The sequence below is a fragment of the Pyrus communis genome, chromosome 2 (genome assembly GCF_963583255.1).
Source record: "Pyrus communis chromosome 2, drPyrComm1.1, whole genome shotgun sequence".
Classification (NCBI taxonomy): Eukaryota; Viridiplantae; Streptophyta; class Magnoliopsida; order Rosales; family Rosaceae; genus Pyrus; species Pyrus communis.
The window spans coordinates 7969124-7984770 of record NC_084804.1 but is presented as its reverse complement, the minus strand read 5'-3'; the positions used below and the strand labels follow the sequence as shown (position 1 = coordinate 7984770).

At 40.1% G+C, this 15647-nt stretch overlaps 3 protein-coding genes and 2 pseudogenes across 4 annotated transcripts; 1 reads left to right on the top strand and 4 right to left on the bottom strand.

Moving 5' to 3' along the window:
• The first annotated feature begins 22 nt into the window (after positions 1-22).
• On the top strand, positions 23-3112 carry LOC137725978 (pentatricopeptide repeat-containing protein At4g20090-like). 2 transcript variants are annotated; one of them, XM_068464827.1, is made up of 3 exons: positions 23-2193; positions 2894-2949; positions 3064-3112. In XM_068464827.1, the coding sequence occupies exons 1-2, from the start codon at positions 238-240 to the stop codon at positions 2915-2917; spliced, it is 1980 nt and encodes a 659-aa protein (XP_068320928.1). In that variant the 5' UTR covers positions 23-237; the 3' UTR covers positions 2918-2949; positions 3064-3112. The 2 variants fall into 2 exon arrangements, with proteins under 2 accessions (XP_068320928.1, XP_068320926.1); XM_068464825.1 differs by having other exon boundaries at positions 23-2949.
• A 622-nt stretch (positions 3113-3734) lies between these two features.
• Positions 3735-5760, bottom strand: LOC137725976 (cationic amino acid transporter 5-like; annotated as a pseudogene).
• Positions 5761-6315: 555 nt separating this feature from the next.
• On the bottom strand, positions 6316-9522 carry LOC137725977 (uncharacterized). Its single transcript, XM_068464824.1, has 10 exons — positions 9193-9522; positions 9021-9077; positions 8865-8927; positions 8700-8768; positions 8434-8526; positions 8095-8199; positions 7946-8023; positions 7705-7833; positions 7117-7222; positions 6316-6854 (listed from the first exon to the last, which is right to left on the bottom strand). The coding sequence occupies exons 1-10, from the start codon at positions 9304-9306 to the stop codon at positions 6661-6663; spliced, it is 1008 nt and encodes a 335-aa protein (XP_068320925.1). The 5' UTR covers positions 9307-9522; the 3' UTR covers positions 6316-6660.
• Positions 9523-10678: 1156 nt separating this feature from the next.
• On the bottom strand, positions 10679-12967 carry LOC137724667 (uncharacterized). Its single transcript, XM_068463406.1, has one exon. It carries the CDS (start codon positions 12965-12967, stop codon positions 10679-10681), a length of 2289 nt encoding a protein of 762 aa, XP_068319507.1.
• A 1543-nt stretch (positions 12968-14510) lies between these two features.
• On the bottom strand, positions 14511-15641 carry LOC137724478 (uncharacterized; annotated as a pseudogene).
• Positions 15642-15647: the final 6 nt, after the last annotated feature.

Genomic DNA, 15647 nt, shown 5'->3' with positions numbered 1-15647 from the left:
CTTCTTCCAACCAACCAGAACTTCTTCATCTTACCTTCCTTCTTTCTGCTGCTCTGGTTTAAAGGACCGTGATATTCTGAGTTCGAAACCACTCAGCGAGTTCACTCCGAGAGTTCGTCTCTCTCTGAAACGCCAAAAACCCATCGAAACCCAGTATTTTGATCCCGATATCTCTCAACCAATTTGGAGTTTTATGCAGGTTTCTATCCAAAACGCAGAAGAAACCCTTCTAATCCCATGCCAAAATGCTCAACCTACCACTCGAAGCTCCTCGGCAGCTCAATCCCACATGGCGTTCAGAAGCTGGGTCTCTATCCAATCCCGCCATGTGAGTTGTTAACTTCTTCACTTCTCTCTCACTTTTCAGTTCTTGCAATTCCATCGAACCAAGCCCTCGAAGCTGAACCTGTAAATAATGATGAAGCCCAGCCCCCAATTTCTGATGAAATGTTCAGGAAAGGTGCCAAATTGGGTTCTTACAGATCGGGTGATTCCACATTCTATTCACTCATTGAGAATTACGCGAATTCGGGCGATTTTAGGTCCCTGGAGCAGGTATTGGATCGAATGAAGCACGAAAGGCGGGTTTTTATTGAGAAGAGTTTTATTCTGATGTTTAGAGCTTATGGAAAAGCGCATTTACCCAATAAAGCTGTAGAATTGTTTTATAGAATGGTGGATGAATTTCAGTGTAGACGAACTGTTAAGTCATTTAATTCGGTTCTTAATGTTATTATACAGGAGGGTCATTATTCTCATGCTTTAGAATTTTATTCCCGTGTTGTTGGTACTACAAACATAAACATTTCGCCCAATGTACTGAGTTATAATTTGATCATCAAGGCCATGTGTAAGTTTGGATTGGTTGATAGAGCGGTCGAAATGTTTAGAGAAATGCCGAGTAGGAATTGCACTCCTGATGTGTTCACGTATTGTACGTTGATGGATGGGTTATGCAAGGAGAATAGAATTGATGAGGCGGTCTTTTTGTTGGATGAGATGCAAATTGAGGGGTGCTTGCCGAGTCCTATGACGTTTAATGTGTTAATTAACGCATTGTGCAAGAAGGGTGACTTGGCCCGTGCAGCGAAACTTGTTGATAATATGTTTCTCAAAGGCAGTGTTCCAAATGAAGTCACTTATAACACCCTTATTCATGGTTTATGTCTCAAGGGTAAGTTAGACAAAGCAGTTAGTCTTTTGGATCGAATGATTTCGAATAAATGTGTGCCTAATGATGTGACATACGGAACACTCATCAATGGACTTGTTAAGCAAGGACGAGCAGTTGATGGGGCTCGACTGTTGATCTCTATGGAGGAAAGAGGGCGTCATGCAAATGAGTATATATATTCAGTCCTTGTTAGTGGACTGTTCAAGGAGGGAAAATTTGATGATGCGATGACATTGTGGAAGGAGATGATGGAGAAGGGATGTAAACCCAACACCGTTGTCTATAGTGCTCTCATAGATGGCCTTTGTCGAGAAGGAAAACCAGATGAAGCCAAGGAAGTATTATGTGAGATGATGAGCAATGGTTGCTTGCCCAATTCCTTCACTTATAGCTCCTTAATGAGGGGGTTCTTTCAGACGGGTCAGAGTAAAAAAGCCATTCTTTTGTGGAATGAAATGGAAAACAAGAATTTTATGCGTAATGAGGTCTGTTACAGTGTCCTAATTCATGGGTTATGCAAGGATGGGCAACTCAAAGAGGCCCTGATGGCGTGGCAGAAGATGTTGGGAAGTGGGCATAAACCTGATGTTGTGGCTTATAGTTCGATGATTCATGGCCTTTGCAATGATGGTTTGGTTGAGCAGGGTTTGAAACTTTTCAATGAAATGCTTTCTCAGGAGCCTGAATGTCAACCAGATGTTATCACTTATAACATACTTTTCGATGCCATCTGCAAGCAGAGTAATATCTCCCTTGCCATTGATATTTTAAATAGAATGATGGATAGGGGTTGTGATCCCGATTTGGTTACGTGTGACATCTTCCTGAGAACTTTGAGAGAAAAACTCAACCCGCCTCAAGATGGAAGGGAGTTCCTAAATGAGCTTGTGGTCCGGCTGTTAAAGCAGCAGAGGATAGTAGGTGCTTCCCAGATTGTAGAAGTAATGCTGAAAAAATATTTGCCACCCAAAGCCTCTGTTTGGACAAAAGTTGTGCAAGAACTTTGCAAACCTAAGAAGGTTAGAGCAGCCATTGACAAATGTTGGAGCAACCTATATTGCTAGTCTTAAAGTAAGGCTTTTATTTTTTTCTCATCAAAGCTTGGTTAGACTGTGACTGGAACTATTTCTTTCTTTCTTAGGTTGTCACAGCTAGGTATTAAACTCTTAAGAGTAAAAAACAGGAGGTGATGTCTTTTCATTTCATATCTCCCATATTTTCTAACATACTAAAATATAATCTTTAATGGCGTGCAGTCTGCTTGCCTTTATATAGTTGGCTGTCTACCCTGTAACTTTGAAGATTGTTGATAATACAAATTTTCTTTGGATATAATGGCACATAGTAAGCCGTGGAATGGAAAATCAATATTAGTTTCTGCTGCATAGAGTTGTGTTACTTTAGTATCAGTGATTGTTTTCTAACCTATTTTGCATATTGGGTTCGCATATTTTAGTTTCTGTCCATTGTTTTGGAGGTGGAAACCATCTATATGAAATAATGAGGCTAACTTTTGGTTGAAGGATTAATAATGCATATGTGATCCTGCCTTTCTTAGGTACTTAGAATTACTACCATTGGCATTATCTGCTTTACATTTCTACCAATTTGTTCTCATATGAAACTTCTGAAAAAGTAGATTGCTTGAAGCTCTCTTACAGTCGACAACCTTGCAAATAGTGATGTTTGGACATCTGTTTTATGAAATGTGCAAAACAGGCTGCCTCATTTTTATTCCCCTAAGCAGCATATGTTAAATCTGCAGATGAGCAAAGGTACTTGACTGAAACTATACGAACTGCAATTAAATCTCTTATTAGCCGTTTGTTTCTTCTTCTTTTTTCTTTAGAAAATACTATCAACTAAAATTTAATTTTCCTTGGTTCTAGGTTGGTGCAGGTCCTGGGGCAATAACCTTGTTGGAGAATATTGAAATGTGGTCATCGATTTTCTTGAACCTTGAATTACTCGTATTTTTCTTCACTTTTTCCATTTTGTGTCTAAGACTAGATAGCTATTAATGCATTAACGCTAAAAGGGTGAAACAACTTTGTAATTTGACACACAATCTAACAGTGGTTATCACGAAATTGCCCCTACAACTTTTACTAGCATAACGAATTTTTATTATCTATTTGCATTGTAGTGACACTGTTGGGTTAGTGGTGAAATGTGTCTGGGAATTAACTTTCTCTTACTATTTTGTACCGCTTTCATTGCTGAGAAGACTGAGTACAAGTTAACAACAAACTTTAACTGAGACTATTGTAGATTGCATATTACAAAACAAAATATCCAGATAGCTATTTATTTTGGTGTGCCTTCTCTCTTCCGACTGTGGCAAGGATGCTACGAACCCAGCCTTCTATATTTTAACTTTTGTACGCAGATTAATGCATTTGATAATATTTTTCATATGTTCAGCTTGCATTCTATTTCCAGCATTATTCTGACATTCGATACTCGTTTATTAGTAATCATCACATTGCTGCAAGTAGTATAGTTTTGTTTACTGTTACACTAAGAACAATTTGTACTCGGAACACGTTGCATCATAATATGAAAAGAAACTAAAGAAGCATTCATAAAAACATTCAGAGAGTACTATGATTTCAAGGCTCTGCCTTTTCTCTGATATTGCTGCCATTGACTTTCAGGGATTCCGCATGTCTTGCTTATGGGCCATATCATAAGTTGCATGCAGACCAAAGAAGACGTAGTAAATAAGCATGATTACAGTGCAGATTCCAAATCTTTCAAAAGCTTTAGGACCCAAAGATCCATAAGAAAGATGTTTGTCGCAATTGACAAGGATGGCAACCAAGGAACCAGCGGAACTGCCCAAACTTTTGGTGACCTCTGTTGAGGTAAAAACACTGCCATCGCCAAAGTACCAAAGAACCAAAGAGGAACTGTCACGACATAACCAAACCAACCATTGGGATTCAGTCCCCAGTAAGCTGAAGTCCCCATTGAGGAAGCAATAATGATCAGCAAGAAAATGACTAGCTTCAAGAGGTGCTGTTGTGGGGTCATTTCTCTCACATAGTACCTCCTCACTAGAAGTGCAACCGCCATCATCATGAAGATAAAGAGCATGCTCACTGATAACAGGCTCACCAAGATATCCAAGCTCATAAAGAAAGCAATGCAGCCACTTGAAATGGCAATCAAAACTGTAGCGTTTATGGGGGTTCCTGTCTTTGGATGAACAAGAGCAAACCATGGTGGAATCATGTGGGCTCGTGCAATATGAGTGATATACCGTGCCTGCCCAAGTGTCCCAACCAGAAGAACAGTGGTCATTCCCTTGAGGGCACCAAGAGCTACCAGGTACTTGGCCCATGTCAAGCCCACACTTTGAAATGCTACAGAGTACGCCGCATTGGGGTCTATATCTGTGTATTTCTGCATCATAGGTAGAAAAAGTGCCATTAAACAGTATCCAACAGTGATGATTGTCATTGATCCAAGCAATCCTAGCGGTATGTCTCTGGATGGATTTTTTGTTTCTTCAGCCATGGTGGCGATATTGTCAAATCCTACATAAGCAAAGTAAACAATTGCAGCTGCTTGAAAGACTCCTTTGGCCCCAAAGGGAAAAAAAGGCTTCAAATTTGATGGCTTGGCGTTGAGAAACGATGCAATTATCACAAATAAAACTATAACAATATTGACTGCAGATGCTATCCAGTTTAAGAAAGAGGTCTTCCTTGTGCTGATCATTGCAATTGTTGCAGCTATTGCCAAAACAACACCAGCAATTGGGTCCAGCAGATTGAAACCCGCCGCCAGATTTGTGTGGATGCGTAACGAGTTGGAGGGACGATTCAAGAGGGATGTGAAGAAGGAAGTCCATGCTCTAGCAGCTACTGCACTTATGACAATGCTCTCAAGAAGTATGTTTCCTGCTGTTATGAATACAACAAAGTCCCCCAATTCTATCCGCAGGTAAGCAAATGCTCCACCAGCCGCCGGGATTTCTACTGAAAATTCTGTATGGCAGAAGACAGAAAGCATTGCCGAGAGACCAGAAACAACATAGGACAAGACAATAGCTGGTCCAGCATGTGTATGAGTTTCTAGGCCAGTAAGCACAAAGATGCCTGCACCAAGGACCGAACCAAACCCAAACCACATGAGATCTGACCAAGTAAGGCAGCACTTCATGTCGTTCTCACTTTGTTTCCGAAGTTCCCCAATCTGATCGTTATCATTTGATCTGCTGAGGAGACGGTTCTTGAACCTGTGGCCTGTTTGTAACAGGGCTGTTCGGTATGTACTCCAATTCTGAAAGGATTCTTCTGGTAGGAAATCTTGTTTGCTGCATCTCCAGTAACTTCTTTGCTGGACGTCTTCACCCCCCACTTCCATGGAACCCATTACTCTATTTTTCCTCGTATTTTTCCTTAACACTCAAGGCATTGTGATATTTTTGAGTGCTGTCCTTGTATCCTTCCTTAACAATTTTAAGGTTAGTGAGTAAGTCCCAAGAGTTTTAATCTTGTCTCCTACTTCTTGGATTGTTTCTTCAATTATTGATATGCATAACTCTTGACGTTTACCTCTTTTTTTTTTTCTGTACAAACGAGAGTGAGGGACGGCTAAATTGAACCCATGATCTCGTGTGCAGTGATAAACACTCGTAACCAATTGGGTTACCAGTCTCTTGCATAACTGTTGATTGGAAGTGACTGAAATGATGCAGGTGGGGCTGGTTTTGTGGGATTGTTTGTTGATATGACTTGTCATATTTGATACGCGTTTTGTTCTGAAAACTGCATTTTGTGTTGAATAATGTTTGCATATTGTCATTTAACCTGAAGATTGCACTGCTTTGATCGGTTGTATTGTCATCTACCACAAAATTATGAAGATGCTGCCGGGCCCCATTAACTTAATACAGGATTGGCATCAGGAAGTTTTATAGTGACTGTCACATTGTCGCGTGATACCAACAAGCCGGATAAGTCGAATTTGTTGGTTCAAAATCAAACGAGTTGGTAGAACTTCATGTCATCTAACTTGACTACATGTAAAAAAGTCTTAGATTCGACAGTACTGAATCGGAATCAAAAGTAACATACTGAACAAAATGCTGAAAACTAACACAGTAGTAAAAAAGTCATTCTATTCTCCGAACTTTCACAGAAAATGGCAGCAAAGAAAACCTTAATACTCGAGCTCTATCGTGTGGATTACATGTTCAAAACTGTAATTCTTCTGTAGTTAACGGAAGATGAAGTCTACATTTCCATTCAAGGCTTGCTTTCTCCCTCGGTTTCTTATTACTCGATGTTGTAGGCTGCTGGTAGCGATAATATATTCTTCCTTGGTACAAAGAAAGTTCTTGTTTATGTTATGTTTCAAGCACCTCACCTCTTGTTGAATCGGACTGCAAAACCACGCTTTTAACATCCATCCGATACTAAAAGTTTCTTCCTGAAAAAGTCTCGCACCAAAAATGGCATGAATAAATAAAAGAGTTATGATCTCCAGGATTTCCATGCCTTGCTCATTTTAGCACCAAGATATCTCATGCCATTAATGCCACCAACAGCTATGAGACCAGCGACTGCCTGTCTTGCACTTGAAACCATGACCTTTCGCCTCAAAATACTCTGCATGCATTTAGCAGCCTCGTCTTTGGATCCAATCACAATATCGTGAACAGCTCGACCTGCATTTGAAGTAAGTGAAACGTGTAATGATTGACTCCAATCAGGAGTTACAAGTACTCTGTTAAACTGCCATCCTAGCTAAGTCAAACACTATCTTTGTGCCACACAAATCTGGAAGTTTGTGATGAATTTTCCTTTCCTTTTCTAACTAGCGAGGTTTTCCTAAGAAACTTCGGGAATGGTTATGATCATTACATATGAAATTAGATAAATACTTCAAATACCTTTAGAAATGTAATGCAGATGAGTTAAGGTTCATACCAGAGCCGCACAGTGCTTTCTTCTCTCCTAGCTTCATCCCCATTTGGCTTCTGACCATCGGGGGCAGATAAGAAACGAGAGATCGGGCGGCTGATAAACTACAATCCTGTTTTATCAGGCAATAACGTATATTAATCTTTGAACACAACAAACAGTGAACTGTAGACTAAATTAAATAACTTTCAGAAGAATTAGCCATATACTGAAGTCTTTAAGTTGATATTTAGCTTAAATTAAAAAACATGCAACCAAAGATCCATGAAATCAACCATTTAAATACTTTTAACGTCTAAGAAACTATAAAAAAACACTTTGACAATAAGAGTGATTGTGGATAAAAGGGTTTCACAGAGATCAAAGTTGCAAAAAAGGTTAAACAAACTACAAATGTTTTGACTTCCAAAAGCAGGAGCTAGCAATTATAATTAACAAAGATGAAAGCAAAACCGTGTTGTATACAAATAAAACAAGTATACGTATTTTTGTCAAAAACATTTTGTATGCTATCCATTAGGCAATAAAAGTTGGAGAGATAATGTTGGATCAACTCATCAATCCCACATTGACAACCTGAGGGTTATAATATACCTGAGATATATATGGTTGAGGATTCCCAGATAATGACCGTCTCAACAACTCTTTGGTCTCATAATCTTCTATGAATGGCTTATACATCGACTGGAACAATTCAAATTGCCCTTGTACTATTTTCTTCACCTGCAGCAGATCATCTAAATTAAAGAAATAGCTTAAGTTTGACTACATAATTAGAAGACCCACCAATTGAATGCAAGTTTGTGGATTTGTGTAACCTGAGATTGAGCTTTACCTTATTTCTGTCCTCTGCAAAAAGCATACGCACATCACCCATGTACGAGAGGCTACATATTTTGGCATACAGATCTTCCTGCATTAAATTAAGTATGTAATAGAACTTCAGATATTCTAAACTGATTGAGCAGTGACTAAGAATAAGACCTCAGTGAAATTGGATGGCAAAAGAAGGAGCGCAGCAGACATTGCAGCCCTCAAATTAACCGAGTTTACATTTTTGATATCCAAATTATCCAAAAGTACCTGAACCTGTTGAAAAAAAAAAAAAAAAAAACATTGAAAACTCCCACTACAACTGGAAGTTCTGGTACTTGGATTTTCCTCATGTAGCAAACAGTGCTACTAGAAGACAGTTGAGAAAAATGTAACTAAGCAGGAATTAACTAAAACCAAATAAGCGGACAATTATGGAGCTGAAGATTAATGTCCCACAAATACAAACCCACACAACAAAAAAAGTGAGAATCAATGAGAAAGACATACTGGCTTTTGTAATCGGCCACTCAAATAGAACCTCTCCCAACTTAGCACATCCTGAACCAAGTTGTCCATGCCAACAACCCCATACTTATACATCTGTAAAAATTACATAGTGTTAGTTTGTGATGAATCACGAAAAGATACTAAGATGCAAAAGATTGTGGAATGTATACCGAAGTACTAGAACAATATCAGTTTAAAACATGGAAAGAAAGCTCATATGCCTAACAGTCTATACTTGAACATACAAGCGGCTGAGTGATCAATACCTTGTCATTCCAACTAACAAAAGGATTGAAGTGCACTCCTACCCCGATTTCATCTGCAACACCAGTAATCTAGCATGCAAGAATATAATATGTCAGAATCAATGAAACTACAACTGAATATGGAAGAGAGAGAGCGAGAGAGAGAGAGAGAGAGAGAGAGAGTACCAGACTTGCTCCACCAAGGAGCACCATCCATGAGGCGTAATGATTGTTGTTCAATTTCAGATTCTACTTGTATAATGCACAAAAGAAGTAAATGCCGTGAGAAGTTATCGATACATCAAAAAGATACAAATAATGAGTTGTAGTCTAAAAGCTCACCTCAGAATGCCATTGCTGGGGATCTGATACACCAAGAATGCAATCCACCATAGTTGACTGCCACCCCAAAATTCACAAATGCAAAGCAAAGCTTCAATATTTACACAGTCAAGTTAAAAAACAACTGGTTAAATAGTAAAAAAGAATTGCAGAAGCAAAGTAAAAAAAAAACCTTGGCAGTGGAAGGATGGCTGGGGTGGAGAGATGAGCCATAGACACAGCAGAACTCAACAGGGGGAAGAGTTTTGAGAAAACTCTGGAGCTGCGCTTCGTCGTGATTCTCCATAGTCACACTAGCAATGCACACAGAGCATTAAAATTCTGAAGAAAGACTGAAGGGGAATTTCATCAAACAGGTGGAGTGCAGGCCAAGAGGTGGTCTTTCACCTTCGGTCTCAGCAACACAAGTTCGATAAAGTTTTCGACTTTTCAAATTCCCAAAGCAGTTGAACGAAATACAGATTTGAATTCGGGAACGACTAACGAGCATCAAGGGTTTAGGGTTTAGGGTTTAGGGTTTTGGTGGATCGATTGGATACTGGCTGCAAGCATGCAGGTTTTGAGTTCGCTGAGGCTAAAAAGGTCATTTCATTTCAATTTTACTTGTAACAGGGGAAAAAGAGGAAAACAAAACTTTCTCAAATTGCTATTTGAGGAAAATTGTAGAGGTGTCACATTAATAAATAATTAGTTGTAATTTGTTATATATGGTAAACTCAATTATTTTTCGAGTAAAAAAATAAAGCATGCATAACACGCATGACTTATTTTTAAGAATATATTAATCTTTTCGAGGTTATTTGTATCGATAATTTGTAACTTGTTGGTAATTGATGTAAGTAGTTGATTAACTTGATAGTCAAGAATTTTTTATTATTTTTTTTCGAATTCAAATTCTCCTCTTTGAATAAATTAGTATATAATATTGTTTGTAAATAAAAAATTTATAATTCAAGTAACAAATTATAAATCAGGTAAAGTTTATGTTGCAAATTCGATAAAAGTTCCCCTTTTTTTTACTAACAACATTGTTACTACTAACAAAATTCTTGCTTTTTAGCCAACATGAGTTGGTTCAGTTGGTGAGGTTTCTGCCTTGTGTGTCGTCTAATGAAGATTTAAGTCTCGCTACCAAAAAGTCTGTATTGATGGACGATCTATAAAAACTAACAAAGGGGCACGAACCCCTATGTAAATCCTCAAAGAAGCTTGTATTATGACGTGACCCTGAAATGGGCTCTCCCCCAAAACTTTTGTTCACCAAAAACGATTGTTGCTTTTTTTTGGTAGATATAAAGAAGCGTTGTTATGCTAAATGAACCATGTCCAAGTCCAATGGCACCTCAGTTATTTATTTCCTACTTTTACCTTATTACCCCTTATTCCCCCAAAAACATACCAGAGCGGAATCTCATATCCAAAAACAAAAAAGCAAAGAAACAGAAGAGAATCTAAAACAAGAAGTGATGAATAAAAAAAAAAAAAAAAAAAAAAGGAAAACAACTCAGATACATTTGCACTCAATCCATCCCAATCACAATGCCATGTACGACACCAATCTGTCAAGATGTCAGAATTCCGGGAGAGCCCCAAATACAAAATGCAGTTGAATCTCCTCCTCACCAAATGTAATTACAAAACCAAACCCCCCAAAAAAACTAGGACCCTCCAGATGTTCCTGAGGACTCAGCAACATCCTTCAATCTCAACGTAACCGCCACTTCTTCGATCATTTTACCCCTCTCTCCCACACCATCTACGGCCCTGCTCAATCTCTTTAACCATATGTCATAGTCCACAGGATACGGTGTTCCACAAAGGCTGTCCACATAGTCAGCAAATGCCTTGAGGAGAGGTGAAACCTCACCTAGCTGCTGCTGGATTGAGCGCTTTGCCCAGCTCGTCTCCCTCCATTGTAATGCAGATTCGATCGAGTCCTGCTGCTGCATTGCTCCACCGCATACAAACAACATGAGGTAAACAAGGCTTTCTGCGTCTGATGATGGACAAAGTTTCCCATGCTGAAGTGCATGTGATGAAGAGAATTGTAGGTTTATGGCTGGACTGTCTCGGTCTTCCAAAACTGCGCGGCCCCATGATATTGGAACATAGAAACAGCTGTTTCTTGAGCCTTGTTCGTCAACAACCCGAATTATGTTTTCCGGACAAATATCACCATGTTGCACATTTGGCATTGCTGCACTTCTTAGAGCAGCTAGGCAGTCTCTGCAGCAGCGAATTGCCTCCTCGGGGGAAAGGGGGCCATCTTGAGAAACAACGTATGAAACAGGTTCACCAACTGGAGATGTCACTAGTATTGGAGTCCCACACAACGGATGATCACATCGACCCCCGGGGGTCTGCTTCTTGCAGGGACCAGAATGCAAAATCCGCCCTGAGGCAATCATTTCCGGCAAATATGTGCTTGTAATTCCCTGATGCTTGAAGATGTTTAGCACTTTTGTTTGCCTCTGGACTTGGTACCAAAGACTCATGTCCTCCCAACAAGGTTCAAGTCTGGTCGGATGCGCACCAATGTATAAGGTCAACAGCTGCGCCGGACAATCTACACAAACCGCACTATAGAGGTAATGGTTCCCTCCCACCAGAGACTCTTGTACTTGGAAAGCTTTCTGCCCCTGCTGTTGATCTTCCAGTAGCAAAACTTCGCCCTGATTAAGCCTTAAGCGCGAAGCATTGTGTTTGACAGCTCGACCATTAGTTTGGTCAACTTCAACAATCTCTTCTTGCTGGTGGCTAGATTGTTGGAAGGGAACCAGAACATTCCCATTCTCACTGAGGCAGAACTCCATTCTACGCTTCTGAAGGCGAAGGCTATGATCTGAGACTAATGAAGCTACTGACTTCCTTGGCAGTCCATTCCATTGTACAATAGCATTGTAAGTTGCCAAAAGTACCTGCAGAGTTCCTAGGTCCCCCCAATTTGCATTCCCGAATTTGTTCCATATCCGGTCCACTGGAGAAACACAAACTTCAGCATGATTTTTGATCCATTCAACTGCAGACTTGTACGGATAACTTGAGCTTAAATCGAGTTTACTAAGATCACCGCCAAGTTTAACCACCCCTCCATATTTAGAATCCAGAACCAAAAGGAAAACAGAACTGCTCTTTGTAGCTCTAACCTTGCTCAAACACCTAGAAACAAGTATATGAAAACCATAAAAGAGGGCTTCACAAATAACGGGAGCTGATAATTTCATCTCATTTCCAGACAATATATCAGGTTTAAACAGGGCAAACTCCATGATCTGATCCCATTGGACTTGCTGATCACCCCCAATTTTCGATATCAAAGATAAACCGCAGAGCTTTCTAAGCCCTCCCCTTGATATTGCCTTCTCTACACTATAAAACTTGGATCCAAGAGAACGCGGACAAGATACAAATAGCGGCAGCTCACCTCTTTTATGCCAAAATGCATGCCATAAACCACTCACCACAGCATGAAGGAAGTCTTCCAACGCAAGATACTCATCTTCATTTGGATCACCGGAAACATAAGGTGAGCATGGCATCCGGACGAGTTGCTGAAACAGAACACCCTCCAATGCCACATCAAGCTTGCGCAATTCATCAATCATGAATGGGGGACTGAAACCAGTGTCCGAATCCTCACACGAATTCTCCGAAACCCAATCCTCAATACAATGTGTGAACAACTCGAGGTCAGCAAGTTTCCTTGCATAGTCCTTTAGCCCGTTGGACACTCTTCTGGAAGAAGAGGCATACCTGCTTGAAGCTGAAGCGGCGGACTGTGTGGAAATAACGGAGTTAGACCTCCGAAAACTACCATTCGAGCTATGGCCCGGAGACAGCAGTCCCATGTCATTTTGCAGCAAACCAGATGTGAACTTTCTCAAACTTCCACTCAAACTTTGCTCCAAAGACGAATCGAAATCGTTATGTTGGTAACCTAATTTCATTGCTAACATTCAACAAAACAAAACCCAGAAGCAGGAGTACAACAATGAACTGATGATTCAGAGATCTTTGAGGAGTTCAAGACTTGCATTTCTCACAACCCAATAAACAAAAACATGGTTTACAATGTCACATCAAGAAGATTGAACCCTCATTAAACCAAAAAATGTGCAGAAAAAATGAAAGGTGGGAAAGAGATTGAAAATTTAGTGAAAACCCAAGAGCTTGGAGAGTCCCATTCAGATCTCTGAAGCATTGATGGCTGAAAAAGTGGATGGGAATGTGAAAAGCATTTGAAAAATGCAGATGGGTTCTTCTTCTCATCCTTAAAAAATGGATGCTTTTTTTTTTACCAGAGAACAAAAATGGCTGCTTTTTAACCCCAAAAAATGGTTGTTCTTCTTGTCTCTAGTTGTAGGTGTGGTGGTGCATTGGCTTTGGAAGGAGAGTCCAAAAAACTCTCAGCACCTCTCAGCGGAGAGAGAGAGAGAGGGAGAGAGAGAGAGAGAGAGAGAGAGAGTGAGGGAGGGAGGAAGGCCCGTAGAGCTGGGACAGCAATAGAATAATAAAAAGTTGAGAAGTGGGGGAGGCAGAAGAAGTGCAACAACAGCGACAAGAAGAAAAGGGGTTGAAGGCTGAAAGGAACCCAAGTGAGCTTTTGTCTACTATCCCCACAACGATGGGGTCGTCTTGGTAGCTGGCCCCTTTGGTCCCATTCGACCCAATGACAATGACCATTCTTAATGTAGTTAAAAATTGAAACAACTTCTGAGTTTTGATCCAAAAAAGAAATTATAAATAAAAAAAACTAATAACAAAATCATTAGTTTATACATACAAGATTCTAATTTTCTAACAAAACGATACTTAAAAACTATTTTAATTTGCAAGAATAGATTCAAATTTGGGTTCGAGGGACCGAAACAATACTCTGACCAACTAACGTGACAAAAATTCAAACTTGAGTACAAAGTTGTGAGTACACTGTTCTGACCAACTGCTATTTCCACGTCTCCGACATGAAAAACATTCTTGAGTGGTTTTTAAAGATGATGAATATAAAAAACAAAGGGGACAATAAAAAGTTTGGAGGGGGGGCAAAAAGGGTCAATTAGAGTCAAGTGTTCATCTAGTGATGTAAATTGTGTCATAGAAAATTAGCTAAAGTTCTCACTTTGGGTGGCCAAAATCTTGCAGGCTCACAGCTCTCATCTTTTCCTGCAATCATCACAGACAGTTGGATTGCAAAGGTGTATGCTTGCTTTATTAACGTGACTGATTTCCGGATTAACCACCACTTCCTGAATCTCACAAAGATCTTCAATTATTTGCTACTTGCTTGCAAAGGAAGCAAAAATGATTGAAACCAAAAGCATCTCTCTTCCTTTGTAGTTTTGCTACAAGTGCTACAGTCTCGATTCATATGGCACAGAAACAAATTGCACAAACAGACCCGCGGCCGAGTACTAGTTAACGAAATTTCATTGATTACGGGTAAGAGATTACAAGTTAATAGCATCACCGGCGAAAAAGCCCCTCTGCAGCTCAGCTGGCTGACTTCTCTGAAGTAAGCCATTCTTTTGCAGCTTCCAAGTCGGGAAGGACAACTGCGCCAGATTCCCTCCACTCATCGGCATCAGTTGTCTTGAACCTATCCAATAACAATGCAAGCATCCCAATGCTGTTGCTGGGACAGTCTTTGCACATGCTGTCCCCTATGTGCAGAACCTCGTCCAGTGACAGATTTCCAGCCCTTTCGAGCGCAAGCTCATAAATTCTCGGGTTTGGTTTCTCCACGCCTTCTATACCAGAGAACACTCCAAAATCCCAATCAGTTCCCTGAATAAACAATTGGTACGATACCATCAGGAAGAGAAAGAAACGAAAGCAAACCAATCCTAAGGGATGTGCATACTGAAGGCTCAAGTAGTGCTGCTGAAACAGAGATTTAAGTAACTTACGTGGTGCACACCCAAGGCTGGAAGAATTACATCTCGATAACGGTATTCTGCATTGCTAATCATTCCAACTTTAAGACCTTGTTCATGGACCCATCTTAGAAGGGGTTGGGAGTCAGGAAAGATAGAATAAGGAGCAGAGGAACCAAAAGGATGCATACATACGTCGGTTCTCAAATGTCTCCTCATCGTACTGATATCCAGCCTATCATAAAAAAAAAGATGTCCATTTCAGAATAAATGAACAAGGAAATTATTCGAGAAAATATAAAGTCCTAGCTGATACTATTTATCGTCTAAATTCATTAGGGGTTGATGTTTTCATTTTTCCAGATTAGCAAGTTCTGTGAGTTATTCAGAGGCACCACAAAACCTTGGCATCACATACAACGGTTGTCGAGAAGCTAATTATCACATCGGACCGTACCAAAAGATTGACAAGCCATGTCAAATATCTTACCCTTATAAAGGAGTCTCTAACACAAGTTTTCCACCATCTGATGTTGGGCATTTTCGCAGCATGCCCGAATCATGGATACTTGGTGGCCATGTCTTTATATGCATATTTGAAGCCCTCATGCACCCTTTTGTAGTCAGGGCATTCCAGCCCAACAGCTTTGGCTGCCATGCAATAGTATTCACCAAGCTCCCCCTTGTAAGCTAGCAATGTACCGGTAACATCCACTGTTATGCACTGCAACTTTGCCAGCAAGGACATTGTAAA